Genomic DNA, 22680 nt, shown 5'->3' on the forward strand with positions numbered 1-22680 from the left:
TGTGAAAATTCTGTGTACTAAAAAGTTGTATGAAGAAAGAATAAACTAGTTTTAATTAAGAAATGACTTGTATCGCCGAAGTTCCTCGGAAAGAATTTACACCGGAAATTAACAAACGAACAGATACGTAACAATAGTGATATTTAAATATGTTTAAAGAGATGGTAAAACAAAGGTTATAAATAAGTCACCCTCTGGTTTGTATCAAATGTTGCACCTACCACGTAACCAGGCTTTACGTTACAATATAATAGCCCATATATACCGATAGAAAAGTAATAACAGTACAACCAACATAGTCACCATTTTCTTATTTCTCGCTGCGTTTCGGGCGACAAACCTTTGTCAGGCTTTACTTCACAGTTGCCTTGTTTCCAGCTGCACACGAAACACCTCTGGTACTGGAATCGGATGAAGAGTTCCCAGCAGCATGGCATTAGTTAGTACAGAAAAATTAATCCGAACGCATTTGTAATGAAGTACTTTTCCGGTTTATCAAGACACCCTGATGGTCGAATCAGTCACGTTAAATAAAATGGACACTTTTAATAGCATGCGTATTTGATAGATAAATGTGAGGGTTTAAGCTAATAAGGACAAGCATGTAACTAGTAAACAAAAAAACGACTGTTTTTACAAGTAACTTAGCAGTTTAATATTGTATATGTCGTCAATAATTATACAAATTTGCACAACCAAAGTGTCATATTTATGTCATTATCCTCACATAATTCATCATTTTGTTCAAACCAATGACTTACTTATATAATATAAAATACACAGTGCATGTGTTGCTTTCATGTAGAAACAAACATGACATTTTAGTAATGCCGATATTTTTACACGTTTTTGTGATTTGACATGACTGTAGCAAAAATCACTGTGACCTCTCCATATTTATTATACTTTGTATGTATACCCCTAACTATGAATGTCGTTCTTAGAAAAATTGTTGTAAACGGGTATCCACTACGAACGCAGGTGTTTTGTGGTCAGTAATTATCACCTGTTTCTTGTTCTGATCTATCTCTGTACTGTAAGGATTACAGCTCATGTATACCTAGGAAAAACATGTTCATTATACATATTACTTGTTCGGATTCGAAACGCGAATATACGAATTATTGATTCAATTTCCCGTTGTGATGATTGTCGATGTCCGGTCTAATTATGGGCTATTTTAAGTAATTTTCTGAGGGGTAATTTTCGAAGGGTGCTGAGCGTTATCTTACGTATTTATTTATTTTACTATTATAGATTTGCTTTTTGGGATTCAAAAGTTGATTGTTGCGCATAATGAAAAAGTTGGTAAGATTGTGCTTAATCTGTTATACTAAATATGTTCATGAAACATTTATTAAAATTTTATCTAATGATGCTAAAATCTACATCATATTGTAGCGTCCAATATCATACATAAAATGTGACGTACATTTGTGGAGAAAAGTTGGTAGTTGTACACATCTCCAGCGTTTACATGCAGGCTTAGCCAGGGGGTTAGGTCACTTGACTCGTAATCTGAGGGTTGTGGGTTCGAATCTCCGTTCCACCAGACATGCTCGCCCTTTTGGCAATGGGGGTTTTATAATGTGACGTTCAATCTCACTATTCATTGGTAAAAGAACAGGCCAAGAGTTGGCGGTGGGTGATGATGACTAGCTTCCTTCCCTCTAGTCTTTCACTGCTAAATTAGGAACAGCTAGCGCAGGTAGCCCTCGTGTAGCTTTGCGCGAAATTCAAAAAAACAAAATAATTCTCAAATGATGGATCACGACAATTAAAGCAAGATAGCTGGGACAATTTTTGCTCCCAACTAAATGATAAAACTGACACAAAACAATTCTGGAACCATCTAAAAAGATTCACCAATGCAGGAAACAATAATAGTAATTACCCGCCCCTAGAAACACAAAACAAGACACAGCATACTCTAACACAGAGAAAGCCAAGATATTCAAAGAACACCTACAAAACACATTTAAAACACACAATGAACCGGACATGAACGAACATGTTTACCACAAAGTAAACAATTACATCAAACAAAACATAGACATGTACATACCCAAATTTCAAATAAACATAAACATAAATATCAAACCAACTGAAACAGAAAACCCAGTCACATACCTACTAACTAAAACAATAACAGAAACAGAAGTCCATCAAGCCATTAAAACCACCAAAAACAAGGCACCAGGCGAAGATGGCATACAGGCCACCCTTCTCACAAAGGGCACTTGGAGATTGTACGGACACCTTACACCACTTTTTAACTTATCACTAAGCTCTGGCTATATCCCGGCTCTTGGAAACAAGCGATAGTACTAATGTTCCATAAAGAAGGAAAGCCAGCATATAAACCAAACAACTACCGCCCGATCAGCCTGACCAGCTGTGTAGGCAAAATTCTAGAACGTATAATAAGCAATAGACTCTCAAATTACCTAGAAGTCACTTCAAAAATTACCTGAAAAGCAAAATAGTTTCAGAAAATTCGGACAAATAACAGATCATCTGGTTAGACTAACAGAAACAATCATTTATAGCTTTAAGAAAAAAGAATGCACTGTCGCCTGCTTTCTCGACGTCGAGAAAGCATTCGACACTGTATGGCACAATAGTCTCAGGTTCGCATGACAGAACTGGAACTACCGCGGGTGATTATTCGCTGACTATCTAACTTCTTGGAAAATAGAACATGTAAAATAAATGTAAGTGGAACCTACTCTGAGGCATTCACCCCAGAGGCAGGCGTACCCCAAGGAGGGGTAATTAGCCCTATTTTATTCATCACGTATGTAAGTAATATGCCATTAAAAGACCCAAATCACGGTTGTGCATCACAATTCGCGGGTGATGTGGCGATCTGGAAAAGTGCCCCCACCCTATCTATAGCAACAACTAATCTACAGCCAGTTTTAAATAATATAGAAGAGTACTGCCAAAAATATAGAATAAAAATAAACGTCCCGAAAAACCAGCTATTAACCTTCTCAAGAATAACAAAGCATCATAAAGACCCACCCAAACTATATATGAATGAAACACTTCTCCAGACCTCAACATCAGCAAATTTCATAGGACTAGCATTTGACCAAAAATTGACGTGGGTCAAACATACAAATAATATTTTAACAAAAATCTGGAAACGCACAAATTATGCAAGAAGTCTAATAGGCAAAACCCAGGGAACATCACCTGATAACATTATTAAAATATACAAAACATACATTCGACCAATAATAGAATATGCCAGTCCGGCATGGATAAACACAGATCTTAAGCACATAAACAAACTACAAAGAATACAAAACCCATTAATCACCTCAGCATACAGGGTCCCCCCGTAGCACCTCATCAACATTTATGCACAGATATGCTAATATACAAACAATAGCCGATAGACTCTTGCATAATACTCTAAATTACTCTGAGAAAAATTGGCAAAAGAGCGACCTACTTTGTGAACTCGATCGTTATTACATACATGATGGAAGTAGGCCTAAGTACCTGTCAACATTTATTTTAGAAATAAGGACATGATCAGGTCACCTAACGCTAGACATATAAACCCGACACTAGTTAGAGCCTAAAAACAATACATTTAAAAGGGTATTATATGTAAAATGAATTTGGTTAGCCTCTAACTAGTGAAATGTGTATCTTGCATTATGGACTTAAATAAGAAATGCAAAACACAGAATGTAACTGTGGATACGTACGTGGACATCAACATGAGTAGTATCAACAATCTACATTCACACTAGACAAAGCACAGTCCGGAAAGGAAGAACAGGTCCCAGCGCACCTGACCCTCCTAGGTCATAAAGACCTAAATTCCGATCAGGAGAGAGAGAGATCACGAATATGGTGGACTGCAAAGGTAGGCTTAGAAAAGGCTTAAAATTAGAGGTCACTATTTTAAGAAATGTTGCAAAACAGCAAACGTATAATGCAGACTACATATTGCCTCGCAAAATACGAACTATAAATTAATATCACGCGCTCGAGCTCAGCACAACAACTATGAAATAACACTGCCACGTGTCATACTCCTACAATTACGTGCGGGATATTTGTTGAAGTTTAGGTGGGTCGTGTTACTAAAAAGATTGATAAATGCAGCACTAGAAAACTTTCAATATGTGAATGAGGTTTGAATATGTGTTCTCCCCACTAAAATAATAAAACTCAACGCTATAAGTATGCTATATGAGAAAACAAAACAACGAATATTTTATTTGCAATATTATAACCTATTCAATTTAATCGTCATGTTTTCCTGTTTCGTGTACCAGACAAGTATTAGGCGTTGTTTTTAAATACGGGAGATGTAAATATAGTACGACAGTTTTAAAACCAGTGCCTCTTGTCATATCTAAGGTGTTCTTATATTTATCCTGACAGCATTAGTACTTGTCATATCTAAGGTGTTCTTATATTTATCCTGACAGCATTAGTACTTGTCATATCTAAGGTGTTCTTATATTTATCCTGACAGCAATTTTACGCAGATAGCCCTCGTGTAGCTTTGCGCGAAATTCCAAAACAAACAAACAAGCAATTTTACACGTAAAGTTTGTTTAGAAAGTAGAAAACTCTCAAACAAACAGTGATACACTCCAAGGGAAAAATAAGGCACAAATGGCGTCCATTGTTACTTGAAACGGAATGTTGCATTTTACTACTGAATAAGGAACATAACAGATGGTAGTACCGGTCATAATTAACGTCAGGACAATATGAAACGGCAAAAATACGAGTCAAAATTATTTTAACAATGTTACTATGGAAACACAATCCAGATACAAATCACGTTTATGGATGGGGGGATTTTTCTAGCCGTGGATACAAATTGTTTAATGAGTTCTTCACAAAAGTGCGTCAATATGGATCGTGTAATATTATATGCTACAAAAAAACTATCAACCACATTTGGTTTAGCATTTAAGTATTCTCTCACCTCTAATGTATATATAATATTTATCTACAAATATATACTTGTATTTTTATGAAAAAAATCGTAATTACTATACACAAATTCCGTGGTATGGCGCCTCAGCCCTCAAGTGGTCTCAAACTCCGTCTATATTCACACTTATATAATAACGAATAAAGTGTTCTAAATTTACAATGTAGGATGTAATAATTATATCAGAAGCTTTACTTTTTACCGTGCAAGAACTTGTTTATTTCAGTAAACCTCGCCCCCAGTGGCACAGCGGTATGTCTGCGGACTTACAACGCTAGAATCCGGGTTTCGATACCCGTGGTGGGCAGAGTACAGATAGCCCATTGTGTAGCTTTGTGCATAATTACAAACAAAAAAACCAATAAATCTCATATTTTACGTATATGTTCTTTTTATAAAGTTTACAAGGTTTATTCTACAACTTCTAGGTAATTTCTTATTGTAACATGCACACCTTAGTCCAAATTTATTATAATAACATACAATCTTAGGAACTTGGTGTTAGAGATTTTTATATTCGGCTTGTAACGTTATTCACATATACATATATTATTTTTAAAGATGCGATAAAGTATTACTTTGTAAGTCATCTAAATATTTCGTAAATACTTAATTTCTGCAATACATTTCAAAACCGAAATATATATACTTAATACGTTTAAAGTATTAAACAAAGATGTGCAGTAATTTACAAATAAATGAAATAATGTTGACGTATGCATTACAAACCTGCTTTCCACATATTTAACCTATTCTCTAAACTTCACATTTCACCTATTTTTATCACTTATATTTCCACAATTTACACGTCATTGTGTATTTCATGTCCACTTGAACGACATTCAACAGCATAGTCATTGCCAGCTGAAATGAAAGGAGACAAAAGTTCTTTGGCAAAATCTAAGCACTACGCTATTAGCAACTTTGTGTGTATCTGTATAATGTGTATACTAGTTATTATATGAAACATTCTTGTTATTTGTATGACTTGAAGTTTCTTTATCTACAAATATATATACCTATATTTCCGTGTAAAATTTTGTAATTATTATTCAAGCGGCCCCCCAGTCGCACAGCGGCATGTCTGCGGACTTACAACGCTAGAATCGGGGTTTCGATACCCGTGGTGGGCAGAGCACAGATAGCCCATTGTGTAGTATTGTGCTTAATTACAAACAAACAAATTATTCAAATGTAGTGTTGGAACTAAGACTAGTAAGAATTGAATACATAATGAATATAAAAAGAAACAAATGAAAAAACACATTAATATAATAATGTTTCCACTGAAGAGGTTTGATTAGTAACTTCCAACTACAAGAAATTTGTTTGTTTTCCGATATTGACACAAAGCTACTCGTGGGCTATCATTGCTAATCGTACCTAATTTTGAACTGATAAACTAAAAATGGCTGGAGACGGTTTTTCTTCATTACCCATTCAAGCCGTCTCCAGCCATTATTAGTCTCAAAGTGGGTTCCTCGTCATCGAATTTGATAAACTAAAAGCACCAACCACCAACTCTCTTCTGACCGTATAGTGAGACTTGACCAAAGTGCGCAGCGTGATTTATTATTGTTGTTTTGCGGTACCAGAACGTGAACGACAGACACGCGGATCCATAATCGGGCCCGCTAACGACTGAACCTGGGTCGGCCCCAAGAAATAAGCAAACAGTAAAGTTTCATGGAAAAATAAATGTGTCCTTGAAATTAATACCTGGCTTCAACTTCAAACTGTTTAGTACTAGTACCAATAAGTAACTACTACTACTACTACTGCTAATAGTTGTATACTAGCCAATAAAGAGGGTATATATGCTTCGTTTGTTTGTTTTCACTTGGCAAAGAACAGTACATAACTATCGTAGTTCTATATTAAATATTATAATGGCGTTAATCGCTATACCTACTCACCTTCTTTTCAGTCGTCACGGAGAAATCGTTCACCGTGCTATTAACGACGTGAATTAGCGTTACAAGCAGTAAAATGAGCGAAAGAACGTTCGTCAGCATGATAGTCGAATATAGGACGTTACGAATACGAGACACCCAGAATCTGTCGAGTATACCCAGCACTATTTGTGGCACACCACATACTTTAGGTATTGGTATACGATTGGCTGAGCGGTTAAAAAGAATACTAAAAATTGTTATGTTACCTTTATTTCTATTGGTCCAAGCAGAAGCAATAAAGTTTACGTCACGCTAGTTTACGTGGCAGCCATTTCACTCTCATGCAACAACGTGTCCTTCTTGCTGTTAAACAATTTAAACCTTTTTACCTTTAATTCATTTTTCCTCAAGCTCACAAGCTATGCAGAAAATTAATACCATTCTGTACGCAATCTATATCGACTGCTATTTTAATTTTTTCAACGATGTATTATAATCAGCTCATCGAATTATTTCGAAAATTGTAAGGTTGAGTACTTTTATTTGCTTGTTCTTAGACGTTTACATTGGTCAGTGTTAAAAAGTTTTAACACTTTTATTCAATATAATGCAATATATTCATGTATGAAATAAAAAGATATGTATATGATTGAAATATACACCGATGTATACAAATATAAACATTTTATTTTCCAACTCGCTGTCTTTGTATTAAAGTTTTCATGAAAATCGGATACTTTAGTTTATCAGATTAGCACGATCAATAGTTATCGCTTAGCAACTACTCACATTACTTTGTCTTAGTGAAATGTCAAAAAGCTGGGATTACACTTGTAAAGAGTCATATTATATGTTGCCTAAAACGAACAGATTACCTAGTCAGTAAAAGCTTCACCACAAGAAGTTGTGTCTTGATCGGTTTTCGGTGGTGTTGTGACCTGGGATGTCAGGTGCTATTTAGACCTTTTTTTCCCCTCCTCGACGGAGGGACAGTATATTCACTGTCATATGCTATGATTATTTTCATGAAGTCAGGGCATCAAAATTTAATTAGTTACTCTGATCCTGTCTTCCCTCTTCAGGTCATGGCCATGAATATTAGACTTATAGCATTTAGTGCTATTTCATTGCTTCTCTTCATTTAGTCGCGTACAAATAGTTTCACTCTAGCAAACACATCTGTATCAAAATGTCACTTTTCTCATTTGATAAAGTAATCAGGCGCGTATCTCACATAAATACCCTTTTGATATCTAAATCTAAGCGATATATTATGGTCTAGCGTAGGTTGACTTTTTCTTATACTACATATTGAGTGGAGAGAGATTCTTAGTACTATCCGCATCATGTATGATATAACGATCTATGGAGATTAGTAAATCATTTTTGTAGATATTTTTATCAAAATATTTGAACGAGCAATCTAGTAGTCTGTCGTGAATGGATGGAAATTGGATACTTTTGTTTCTTTTGAATTTCGCGCAAAGCTGCTCGAGAGTTATTTGCGCTAGCTGTCCCTAATTTAGCAGCGATAGACTGAAGGGAGGCAGCTAATCAACACAATTCTTGCGCTACTCTTTACCACTGAATAGTGGGATCGAACGTCACATTATAGTACTCCCACGGCTGAAAGAGTGAACATGTTCAGTAACGAGGATTAGAACCTGCGACCCGCAGTTTGCGAGTCGAGCGCCCTAACCACTTGACCACTCAAGGCCCCTATACGTTTTTTAAATGACGTTTATGAGTACGATCAATAATAATGGTCGATAAACGACTGTGGTTGTCAATTAACAACTAATCACACTTTCGTTAATGAACCGTAAAAAAGCTGGAGTGACATCAGTAAATATTCGTATTATATGTTGGCTAAAATGAAGAGATTAGCTCGTTAGTCCCACAAAGCGTTGCCACTAGGGGTTGGTAAGTTTTGGAAGTACTAAAAGCTATGCTGTTTGATTATATTTTTGTTTTATTATTGCCACTAGAAAAACAACATTGTTAAAGAAATACAGTTCCTCAAAGCCATATTGAAGCACATATTAACCATACAAACAAATTTGTATTGTGCTATGCAATGTTATTTATAGACTTGTTAACCCTCTAGCTATCGGATAGGTCCGCAAATAACAGATGATTCAGGCAAAACATCGATCGTCAAGTAATGCTAAATCTCTAACGAAATAATAAGACCAAACGTAAACAGGAATAATGCGTGCACTACGAAAATAATCCCTTCAACATTGATGCAAACATACACACACATATACAATAACAAAAAACTTTAAGAATGATATATTGTTGTTGGCATTCGTTTATCTGTGAGAGATGGTGCAGATTGGGACTTGTATATTCTGTTGCAGTTTTTACATCTGTACGTGATGCCAGAGAGTGGTTCTGAGTTGGTCTGTTTTCTTCTGTCCCTTTTTTTTCTCTAAGGGTATGCCATTTCTTTCTGTCACTCACAAAGGTTTCCCACTGATTTGGGTCAGTTCCAAAGACTTTCTTGCATGTGTCTTTGAAGCATACTCTTGGGCATGAAAGCTGGTCTTCTTCTATCTGTTATATGTCCATTTAGCATATCCTTGGAAATTCGTCCATCTTCCATTCTGTGTAGATATCCTAATCAGGATAGGCATTTCTGTTTGAGGAGCGCTTGGTAGCCCTGCTCCTGATATGTGAAGGACCTCTACGTTGGTCATTTTGTTTTTCCACTTGGTCTTCAGAATACAGTGTAGGCAGCCAGATGAAAGCTGTTGAACTCTTCTCTTGATTCACCTATATTACCATGTTCCACTGCTGTACACTAGGATGCTGAGTACAAATACTATATATATACAAGCACCTTGTTTTTGTGGTGAGCTCTGAGTTGTTCCAGGCTCGTTTTATTAGTCTGCCAAAAGTGGTAGCAACCTTTCCAATGAGTGTATTTAGCTCATCTTCAAGTGAAAGATTATCACTCACTGTGAGCTGAGCTTCCTGATTACATTGGACTGTAGCTTACACATTCTCATGGAAGGAGCATATTGAGTTAAGCATTATTCAGAGAAGGTCGTCTGATCTTCTCTAAGACTTTAAGCAGGCTTGTCCTGCTGATGATGTCAAATGCCTTGGTCAGGTCAACAAAGATGTATAGTGATTTGTTCTGATCTCTACACTTTTCTTGTTGCAGTCACCCTTGTCTTCTTTGTTATTGTAGAGCATGATTATGTTTGCATTGAACATGGCCTGTGGGACTTTGCTTTCTTTCCAACATTGTAGTAGACGTTGATGGGGATGAGGTAGGAGACATGTCTTTATTCACTTGAGAACCTCTGCTTGGATACCATCTTTTCCTCTTGCTTTACTACTCACTAGCCAGTCGATAGCTTTGCTTGTCTCTTCTTCAGTGAAATCGACATCTAACTCAGTCAATCTTGAAGAGTTCGCAGCTGTTTTAATGCTTCTTCAGAAATATTTGTTTCTGGGGAGTATAATTCTAAATAGTGTTCGACACAAAGGGACATCTGCTTGTTTCTGTCAGTGATGACTTTGTCGTCTTGCGATTTCAGGGGAATTACTTCGTTGACAGTAGGGCCTAGGGCTTTTTGTATCCGTCGTACATGACTCACATGTTTCTTGTGTCTGAAGTTGCTTGTATCTCTTGGCAAAGGTTGGTCCAATACTAAATTGTGCAGCATCTGGTTGTTTTCTGCGCCATCTTTTTGCATGCTAGAGTTTTACTTTTGTGCTTTCTGAGAGTTTCAGTTGTGATACAGGTAAGTTTTGTCCTTGGCTTCTATGAGAGGTAGTATCTCTTTGTATTTTTGTTTAATCCAGTCCATGTAGGGGGGGGGGGAGTTTATTTTCTCCAAATGTGTCTTTCGTTGTCTTGTAGATGATTGTTCTTAATTCATTTCAAGCTTCCTCTGCATTTCCTGATGTTGTTTTTCCAAATATTGCTAGCTCAAACATCCTTTGGAACTGCTGAAACGTATGCTTGTTTTTTGTTTTCATCGTTTTGATTCTTGGGATATCTTGTGCTTTGATTCATGTAGTTTTTTAGCAATGCGTTTCATTTCGCTGATCACCAATGAATGATCTGTGCCACAATCTGCGCTATGATATGTGCGGGTTTTCTTCACGTTGGGTAGATATTTCCTTCTGGTTATTGCAAAATCCACTTGATTTCAGTGGCCTGATCATAGATGTTGCGTGATATTTTGTTATGGTCTTTTGTAGCAAAGTAGGAGTCAGTGTTGCACAGGTGATTTTGGGCACAGATTTCAAGGAGCCATGGACCGTTCTCAATTATATTTCTAATGCCATGGCATCCTAGGCAAGTTTGCCAAGAGCTGTGGTCTGCCTCTACTTTAGCAATGAAGTCTCCAAGAATGAATTATTGTTCACTTGATGGTATTCCTCGAACAACCTGGAGCAGTGAGTCATAAGGTTTGGCTTCACTGGTGGCATAAAGCGTTAGTGTATAGGCGCTGATTATGTTAGCATTATCAGATATTTATTGTAATCAGAGTGAGATGATGCACTCAGATGTTCAAATGGGCATCTTAATTTGTCTCTCCAGTTTGTTGCTCACTACAAATCCTACACCACAGAATCGGTTTTCCTTAGCACCCTTGTCTTTATAGTAATGGCTGTAGATGACCCATCTGGTGGAACCAGTATTTGCCAATCTTGTTTCTTACAGGGTTGCATTATTGATGTTAAATTTCTGCAGTTCTTTATCTATCAAGGCTGACTTTCGTACACTGTATGTTGTCTGTATGTCGTTGACTGTCAACCCGGACACATGGTCCTGATATTTTAGCTTCCCAGCTAGAAGATTCTGTGGTTTCTCATTTTGCCTGATGGACTTGTTGTATTATTAACACTACGTTTTTTATACAGTTTTTTAGGGCTTTTGAAGAACAGTCTAATACTAATATCTTATGACGAGTATAATGGACTTAATTACTTAAAAGAGATTAATTAACAGAAAATATTGGCAGACTAATAAGACCAGAAGAAAAGAAAAAAATTAACTATAGCTACTACCGTATAGTCTAATACGACACGTATATAGTAACTAACATTTAGCCTATAATACAAGGCGACTGTAATAACTACTGTAGTTAAAATCGTATCGAGTATAATACTGTAGACAATCGATCTCTGTAACGTTGCAGTTCACTACCGGAAGAGGAATATTGGGAAAAGCTCAATGGCGTAGTTATGAGAAACATGTAGTGTACGAACGTCAGGACCATGACAATGGTACACTTCTGTGCTAACTGATGAATGACGTATTGATCACTGGTTTTCCCTTTACGATGTGAATCAATGGTGTCGTGCTATACACATTTATACCACAGAATTACTCCACGTTTTCAAAGTTTATCCTGCTCTACTTAGTAAGGGGATTACGATTGTCTGATTGTTTTACTCTATTACATAAAATAGGGAGTAACAAAACTAGAATCGCTGATACAGCTTTGGTTTCTCTTTCTCGCTAACGCAAATCAAGGAGAGAGAGAGCAAGAATTCCTTGAAAATGAAGTATATGTGGGTTTTACTCGAATGCAAAGAAATAATTCCTAATTATTTTTATATATATATATCCAGGAGTGGATAATCATACCTGATGTATCAGAATTACTTATCTGATCTAAAAATGTATGTATGGAAAACAAACTGCTCGTGGATAGACGTTAGTAGAACCAACCCTTCATAAGTACACTTAAGAGATAGAAGGAAACAACGTAGGATACTGTAACGGTAAATACGTTGGTAACAACGTAGGATACTATAACAGTAAATACCTTGGTAACAACGTAGGATACTGTAACAGTAAATACGTTGGTAACAACGTAGGATACTGTAACAGTAAATACCTTGGTAACAATGTAGGATACTGTAACGGTAAATACCTTGGTAACAACGTAGGATACTGTAACGGTAAATACCTTGGTAACAACGTAGGATACTGTAACGGTAAATACGTTGGTAACAACGTAGGATACTGTAACAGGAAGTACCTTGGTAACAACGTAGGATACTGTAACGGTAAATACGTTGGTAAGAACGTAGGATACTGTAACGGTAAATACGTTGGTAACAACGTAGGATACTGTAACAGGAAATACCTTGGTAACAACGTAGGATACTGTAACGGTAAATACGTTGGTAACAACGTAGGATACTGTAACAGTAAATACCTTGGTAACAACGTAGGATACTGTAACAGTAAATACCTTGGTAATATGACGTGATCAAAGTTTTAATTTTATGTTATATATGTTTTGCTAAGGGATCAATCGAACATACACGTACATTTTAAAATATTTTCGAGAGCTACCTCATATATTCTTTGATGTTTCTACATAATAATACTGGCAAGGTTAGATTTCTCTAATGTCTTTCTTTATAAGTTAGCAACTTATTGATTTCAGCCTCCTAACTGGTGATGCTATAACTGGAACTCCGAAGCGTTACTTAAAACTTTTCAGTAATTATGGGTGTTTTTTTTTTTTTGTGTAGTAAGTTTATTTTTGTCTTGTCAACAGTGTCAACGAGTAAGGATTCTGTAGACAAAAGAAAGATTATCTTCACTTTTTTTGTTCCAGTAAAGTTAAAATATAGACTTGCTGAAACAAAATGCACTATGAATTCACATATCATCATGTATTCATGTTACGTTTCAAGGGTTCCTTTCTGAAATACTCTTGTTGTACAAACAAATTATTCAAGTGTAGTGTTGGGACTAAGACTAGTAAGAATTGAATACACAATGAATATAAATGTTGTACAATTAACACGTGCAGGTTATCAGTTTTGAACTGCGTTCAAGATTAATTATATTGAACAATAACTATGGTGTGAAATACATATAAGTTGATAAAGTGTAATTTTTATAAACCGTATCATTTACAAATTAAAATTATGGTAAGGATTGATAAAACTTATCATTTATCTGTTATTATTACTTATTTTTACTAAATTAACTTTACTAATCATTCATGACAAAAGAACTGGCGAACCAGCAATTAGGTATTATTGTTCCAGGAGCTGGTCAAGCAACCACAGCGTCAATGGGAGAATTCATTAATAAATCTAACAACTTATGCATTGTTCCAGAAGCTGGTCAAGCAACCATAGCGTCAATGGGAGAATACATTAGTAAATCTAACAACTTATGCATTGTTCCAGGAGCTGGTCAAGCAACCACAGCGTCAATGGGAGGATTCATTAATAAATCTAACAACTTATGCATTGTTCCAGGAGCTGGTCAAGCAACCATAGCGTCAATCGAAGAATACATTAGTAAATCTAACAACTTATGCATTGTTCCAGGAGCTGGTCAAGCAACCACAGTGTCAATGGGAGAATTCATTAATAAATCTAACAACTTATGCATTAAAGTATAGAAGAGTGAATAACAAAATTTCAACTACACTATATCTGCTATATCCAGTGCCCAAGGCCTTTTGTCTAATATCAGGGCTCATCAGGCAGGCCGGAATACGACAGACAGAGTAGTGATTGAGACGATATTTATATTATCAACTTGTATCAGCAACAACTACTTATCATGGTATGGAGTAGATTAAGTCACACATTGATGAAATGTAGTTTGTATCAGTCTTATACTAGTAGTAGTTACGTGAGTATTTTATGTAGTATTTTAGTTACCAAAGTTTTGTGTTTCAGCGAGCTACCTTCTTTCTGTGTCGGCACTAGTGGAGGTCGACACTTTAAAACAGTCTAAAAGAGAAATTGATAATTTTCTGAAAAGTACAGGATAGGTGTAAGTTTTTACTTTTCTTGAAAGTGGGTGTATAGGAACATCTGTGGAGAATCAAATGGCCCCTTGTTGTCCGTGAGTAAGTTATGTTATATGACTTGTAATACTTCGTGTTTGTACAAATTGACAGCCTTCTGCGTTTGTGTGAATTCTTATATCATTTATAACTGGCTGCTTAAATCACATGTCTTACATTTTGTAATCTTCACTTCTCCCAAACAAACGAAATATAATAATTCTGTTATAAAAGCAGAAAGTTCAGATATTGATGAATACAGAAGTGATTGTGAACACGCTAGCTTCAAGCAGGGTGGGACATTATTTTTGCAGAAGAATATACATTTCCTCGAAATAAGCTTTATATGGTAAAAGTATGAATAATTCAATAAAATCAAATGACCAATAAATGAATATCACGCCTAACGCTGAAACTATACAATAAAGCTGGCCAGCTTTACATCGTTTGGCTCGTGAGTAAATAATATATAGTGATAATTAATTGTGTTGGTCTTGTGTACACTTAATGATTTTTTTGTTAAATGGATAATAGATAACGCTTAACCAAGCTATAAGTAGCCAATTAGAATAAATACTATAACAGAGGTTCTAGAGTCAAAGCATTAGTCAGTAAATTACCGTAGAAACTGTATGTAACACAAGAAATAGCAATGGTCACAAGAAACAATCATACAAAAGAAAAATGTGCGCCGGACCTGCTGCCTGCAGACCGGACAGTAGCCGGACCAACATTTTGTCGCTGTAACTGTAGGCCTTTTAAAACTTTTACTTTCACTTCAAAAATTGTTTCTAGGTGAATAGATAGACTTATAAGTAGTATGTATGAATCAGCCTAACAATACATAATAAATTACATGTATAATCTGCAAGAGAACATGGTTGTGCTTGTTTATAGCTATGGTAAGTATAAGTGCTTGTTTATAGCTATGTTAAGTATAAGTGCTTGTTTATAGCTATGGTAAGTATAAGTGCTTGTTTATAGCTATGGTAAGTATAAGTGCTTGTTTATAGCTATGGTAAGTATAAGTGCTTGTTTATAGCTATGTAAGTATAAGTGCTTGTTTATAGCTATGGTAAGTATAAGTGCTTGTTTATAGCTATGTTAAGTATAAGTGCTTGTTTATAGCTATGGTAAGTATAAGTGCTTGTTTATAGCTATGGTAGAACATGGTTGTGCTTGTTTATAGCTATGGTAGAACATGGTTGTGCTTGTTTATAGCTATGGTAAGTATAAGTGCTTGCTTATAGCTATGGTAAGTATAAGTGCCAGTGAACACCTATTTTTTGAATCATAAAGAAGTGCTTGCAAACGATTAATACTTTCAATAAATTATAATAAAATTAGCACAAAATTCAATTTTACAGCACCTATTTTCCAAAATTCTCGTTGGGGGCATGCCAAAGTGTGCTTTTCACACTATTCTGAGTTGCCTGACCAATCCAAAATTGCTTCCTTTACCCCTGCTGTAAAGCTATAATCAATAGTATTTTTCAATTAAAACAAGTACACTAAATCAAAAACTATACTAAATTGTAATTATAATCAAAAGATAGCCATAATATTACGTAAAAGTCTTAGCTCAACTCGCAAAATTTACGAGAAGGATATGACAAGAAGTATAGAATTTGGACGAAATGTCTTGCTTACGTCATACACATTACGACCAAAGGGCTGTTCATGACAGAGATGGCGAGTACTTTCGTAAAAAGTTTAATATCATTGGTTATTTCCAGTTTATTTTAGTAGGTGAAAAATGATCACAGAACAGTTTTATTGAAGATAATGGAAAATTTAGAATTTACATAGTATACTTGATCTATTTTTCTGTTTAATAATACATGTCTTTTGCCGGATGGGAATTACCAAAGTCCATCAAATCGATGTATATTTCTTTTTGTACATCCAAGTGTTTTTATTAGATGCACCAGAAAGGCTCGGACAATGTACCAATTGATGTAATTAGGTAAGTCACGCGTAACTGATGCTGAGCATGACAAATTGTTCAACAAATTTCTTGAGTAGTTACGGAAGAGCTCTTTATCATTTGTAAGAAACATCAACTTTGTTGAAGTGGCTTTTTTTTATCCGTTTCCAATGGGATTAGAATATTAATAAACTGAAACATTTTATATTGTTTTTGTGTCGTTCTTTTGTTGGGCGGGATTTTTTTTTTTTTACTTATCTGGTGTAAACAATTTGCAGTCCACTCCACATGACAATAACAGATTAGTTTATGTATTCCTTAACGTTTCTACAAGCTTGTACACTGTTGTAATTTGTAGACCTTAAGTTTACAAATGATGTTCAAACGAAAACCTCTCGCTAAGGGTACTAGGACTAATGTAAAACATTATACTTACTTGTACAATTTTACGGTGACTATATGCGATCACTAGCACTTATCAAAATACGTCACTGAACTAAATGACTGACCCATTGCTCATTCAACTAGTTGACTGGCTCACCATTATTTATATCTAATCTTTGTTCTAAATATTGCATGAAGTCTCTCGATCATTACGTCATCGTTACGACCCACAGCTTCCTCTAGCAAACAAACAAATTACAACATTAAAAATATAGCTTACAACAGTATTATCGCTTCCAGTATAATTGAGACAAACAGGAAATTGCTGAGGACTCTGCTTCTGATAGCTTGGTAACTTTTGATGCGACTTAGACAAGAGGGCGATAACTTTATTCGACCTTGACCTTTGACTTTTGTACCAAAGGATAATCAGACATTTGCATTATAGTATTTCATAATCGTGCCGAGTTCTATAAGTGCCTTCAATTGTTTTTAAAGAAATTTGAATACATACCTACATACAATGGTGGAAGAAATTATGTCACCACACAATTTTTTTACGAGATTGTGCATCGTTGAAGTATCAAAACTAGTGTAAAACGGTTTTGGACATTGTTTGATGGAAGCTGGCTCATATTTCAGTCATCCAAATACACACACATATGCATCTTTATTACCAAACCAACCGTATTTACAGCAGATGATTAACAAATACTTGGCAAATATGAACATGTTCTTCGAGTAAGAAAACCTAGATTTAAGTGCCCGGCATGGCCAGGTGGATAAGGCTCTCGACTCACAATCTGAGGGTCGCGGGTTCGAATCCGCATCCCACCAAACATGCTCGCCCTTTCAGCCGTGGGGGTGTTATAATGTGACGGTCAATCCCACTATTCGTTGGTAAAAGAGTAGCCCAAGAGTTGGCGGTGGATGGTGATGACTAGCTGCCCTCCCTCTAGTCTTACACTGCTAAATTAGGGACGGCTAGCGCAGATAGCCCTCGTGTAGCTTTGCGCGAAATTCCAAAAACAAAACAAAAACAAAACCTAGATTTAAAGATAACGCCACTAATGTAGTTGACAAAAAGTGGTCACAGAGTATGTTTCTTGTTTAAATATTTGTTTGTGCCCCCTCTGGCCTCGATAACTGCTCGACATCGCTGTGACGTAGAGTGCACGAGAGGTTGAATGGAGGCAGGGGTGAGTTCATGATACCACACGGGGGTTACAGTTTCCGGCAGTTCCAAGGTGCTTCTCTTGCATATTGTTACTCATTACCTTCCATCAGCTTTTGACAGGGTTGAAATCTGGGCGATTGCCTGGCCAGCATAGTGTCTTGATTCTCTCCCCTTTCTTTTCAATCCACGTAGAATGAAATTTTCTATTTATTTCCCGTCTACTGCATAAAGTGCATGAACATTACTAACTTTTTTAGCCTTGTGGTATGGAGCAGAGCCATCCTGTAAGTTCATTACTAACTTTTTTAGCCTTGTGGTATGGAGCAGAGTCATCCTGTAAGTTGCATTGGTCACTCCACCAAAGTGATCCCGAACTGTTAGCTGTAACCGGTCTCTCGATGTACTTGTCTGCATTGACAGTGCTTTTCACAAAATGCAGGCATCCCACAACCTATCCAAAGATGCATCCCCGTATCAGCTGTCCCTGCAAATGCTCTACAGTTGCATTGAAACATGCTGGGTACAACTTTTCTTCACATCGACATCGTTCAAATTGTTTCCCATCAGACCCGTGCAGGTTGAACTTGGAAAATCACTTTGCTCCACATGCTTCATCAGCCAAGTTAGCGTGTTCTTTGGCCGTCTTGCTGGGAAACAGGCTGAACATAGGCGAGACCAGACAGTGCACGTGGTGACAGTGACCCCTGAAATTTCCTACATGCTCTTTTGAGATTTTTGGACGACTGTCGACGATTCTGCAGGGTCATGCGTTTCAGAACACGATTCTCAGTTGTCATGGAAGCTTTCTTTCTACTCCTTCCCTTCGTCCGCTCCACACAACCAGTATATATATATATCAGCACCCAGTAGCTCACTAAAGACTGGTTAAATTAAATTCTTCTCGCAATCTGCCTTGTCAACAGTCCCTTTTTGTTCAAAGAAACAATGACTGCTTTCTTTCCTTGGAATTAACTGGCAACCCTCGGCCATGGTAGCACCACACGTGCGTTGTAGCAGATAGGCTTCTAAACTCACTCTCAATAAGAACCTATATTTATAGCCATAAAACAGCTGATGCAATGCCCAGATAGGCTATAAAGCTGCTGATGTAATAATTAGACTGTAGTGCATCATCCAAGAAACACATTTTCACCTAAATGCATTAAGGACTTGAAACAGATTACGGAAGAAAAGTGTGAAAAAATTGGGCTGTTCAATGAATTTTTCCACCATTGTACACGCAAACAAACATACCTCTGTAACAAACAGTACTTACTTTATCATTTTACTGGTTATTTCACCTTTATCTTTTTTTTTAAGTCTTCTGAATGTATTCAAACATAATCGAGTCAAATGTATATTTTTATTTTAAAGTTTTGTTTGAACAAATTTGACCTAAAGTTATACTACCGTAAATAAATAGTGGGCATAGCTTGTAAATCAGTATTAAAGTGTATAATAAAACACAGTAGACAAAACTGTCATTAAAGATACAACAATTTTTAATCATCGTTAGTTTTAAGTCATACGAACTTAGTACCGTTTTCATCTAATGTAGTTAGTGATAAAATAATCCATAAAATAACGCATGCACTTTATTATATATCTGAGGGAGGGAGGCATGTGTTGAGTATTGATAAGACCTAGCTAACGTTTTCACTGAGTGATGAGGGTTAACTAACGCTTAGAGACCACGTGGCAACATTCGCAGCTGTACCGATGGATGGCGTAGATTGCACTGTGACGAACGCACACACACACACACGAGCAACGTCAGCGTTCATATACCGTAACCATGGGGCCACTAACTATGCGCCAGATGTCGTGCACTTTGTTAACATTCAAACCTGGCACGTGCATAGCTTTATTCTAATTGCACTGTTGTTTCTTTTCAGGTATCTTGCTTTTTAGCTGAACCCTAAGGCTACGCTTGTACACCTGCATAGCTTAGAGGCAGTTGGAAATCTGACCGTTGAAAATAAATCGGTTATTTTAACATATTCTGGTGCATAACAAAACATTTTTGTATAGAAAATGAGACCTATTGAGTATCCCCTGTAGCTGATCTTCATCAGGTGTTTATAAGGTTTATAATAAAATATATAACAAGTTTATCTTTACCCTTAAAGTTAAAAACAAATATATCTAAGTAAACAAACTTAATATGATGAAGCTGAAATTGCATCGTTAAATTTCTTTGGAAATCTAGGGTATCTTTCATTCACAACAGGGGGCAGTCCTGTAAAGTTTCTGATAATCAAACAAGGCGTTGATATTCGTGGAATGTGTAACGCTTGTGAAAGTTCAGCCGGAGATGATGCATATAATTATTAACAAAATAATAACTAAATTAGAGTCACTTGTGTAGACCTATATTAAAAGCATTGTTGCAAAAACACCCTACCATTTATTCCGTTCCACTTTCTATAACATTAGCACTAAACTGTTAATGATTTATTGCTTAAAACTTGTTTATTGTCAAATATAAAACAACGCTTCATCTGATGATGTCAGGTTAACCTGGTGAAACTTTGATACTTTTCACTGAGATATAGGTCCAGCTTGTCTCTGGTTAACTTGTGTTCAGGGTTACAGATGGGGAGTGGAATTCTCAGAAACTAGTATAACCCAAAGTGTATATTGAATTGAACCTCCCTTGAATTTAGACTTCGAGATTAAACAATTTTCGGAATGCTAAGTTCATTTACTAACCTGGTGAAACGTTGTAACCATATATATTGTACTCTGTATATTCAACAATAAAGAAGTTTTAAGTCTTATGTAACAGGTTACATCTTTTAATGATTTAGTTTATTATTCCAACAACAGCTAGGGAAGTAATGGACTAGTTTGAGATTTATCAGTCATCAAAGAAAAAAACGTCATTTGACATGATTAACATTAATGTTGCCAATATTGTAACTTATGCATAAGATAAACAAATAACATGTAACATAATTACAACACCACTATGTAACTTCGTTATTTGTTTAGTTTTTGGTCAAACTTAATTTTTACCATCTGTTCAAACTATATGATAGAATATAGTATTTATTAAACACGTAATTTCGATGCATGCTTTTGTTTTCAGATGTTACTCGCAGTTTAAATTCTAATATTAAACCATATTCTTCAACATGCATAAATTGACTTATTCACGAGACTTGGAACTGCGCCCAATAAACCATTTACTAACTATTGTCTCCTTGTTAATACGGTTTAAAAATCACATTACAGACTATTACGAGTAAGATGTGAATTCAATTACACCAGAGGTTAGTTACCCATGTTGTAAACAGGAAAAACGCATTGTATCCTTTCTTATTACTGCCAACCCTAATATTGTAACTCATAAACGAGAACTCTTAACTTACAAACTGTATTACATCTTTTACCAGCGACAGCTTGAGAAAGGAAATGATCTGTTAGAGGAGGCAGTTACACTCAAACCAAAGGTATCAGAAGAGTTTGCTGGTTTACAGGAAGACAAAGGACAGAGCGGGGTTCAGGAGCTAGCTTCATCGCTGAAAGAAGGTCTGAACACTTTCACGGAACGCTTAGAAGATACACGAGAACGATTAGAAGATACAGCAAAATGTTACAGTCTTCTTGATAGAGTAAGTTACTTGTTCAATTTCATAAAAGAAAATCAAAAACTTTAAGAAAGTTATTTCTGTAAACTAGAATTATGATTTTACAAAACAGAATGTTTCCACCAGTAGTGTTGTAGTAGTTAGGGTTGAGAAAAGTTCCATATTTGAACTTGAATAAAACATGTATAAAACGGAAATTAATTTATTCTCTTTGACATATTTAGAAAAAAGTGGGAGTGGGGTATCTACAAAGTTTCTGTCCTGTACAGTTGTTTTTTGTAAGGTATAATAGCCCATCAATAGTCTCCTCTTTTCATTAGTAAATCCTTAAGAAATTTGTGTATGAAAATAAATATTTTTTTTTATGCTTTCGAGGCTCATGCATTTAATAAGGTCATTAACTTAAAAACCAAACAGTGTGTGTAATCTTAAGACTGTATTTAGTTACTGAAAGGAAAAATTAATTAATTTCACCTGATAGATATAAAATCATCTTCAATTCCAAAAGATTCCAGACAAAAACAGTATCTTATCTTCTTACAAACACATTTCATGATTTTCATTTTATATGACAACAAATTATGCATATTTTTTATTTTATATACAAGGATGTTTAAAGCTAACATTTCTTTGACTTATATTTTGGAAAATTTTAGAAGCATTGACTAGTAATTTTTGCTGAAAGTGTTATTTCTCTACAGCTTTTCAGCAAAGCACAGTTTAAGCTGAAATTTTTCCTCTACTTAACAAAAATTCCAGCTCTGATTGTTGAAACATTTGTACACTTTAAGTAAGCAACCTGATCTAGGCAGTGGGTCAAGATTATTAAATATCTAATCACATGGCTCTGAAATTTTGAACTAGTTCATAAGAGCAATATATATTTTAAAAGTTCATGACTTGATGTGGTCTTGCCATAAAACTTCTTTTGAT

The 22680-nt window shown here is 35.8% G+C and overlaps 1 protein-coding gene across 6 annotated transcripts in view; it reads left to right on the forward strand.

Annotated features, from left to right (window-relative positions):
* LOC106463042 overlaps positions 1-22680 on the forward strand; it is a 231148-nt gene that overhangs the window by 191524 nt on the left and 16944 nt on the right. For all 6 annotated transcript variants that reach the window (XM_022390767.1, XM_022390758.1, XM_022390776.1 and 3 more), the window contains one exon: positions 21553-21771. In XM_022390767.1, the coding sequence (XP_022246475.1) occupies positions 21553-21771 (219 nt within the window). The remainder of the gene's footprint in view (positions 1-21552; positions 21772-22680) is intronic.

This window comes from Limulus polyphemus, unplaced genomic scaffold (genome assembly GCF_000517525.1).
Source record: "Limulus polyphemus unplaced genomic scaffold, Limulus_polyphemus-2.1.2 Scaffold50, whole genome shotgun sequence".
In the NCBI taxonomy this organism is placed as follows: Eukaryota; Metazoa; Arthropoda; class Merostomata; order Xiphosura; family Limulidae; genus Limulus; species Limulus polyphemus.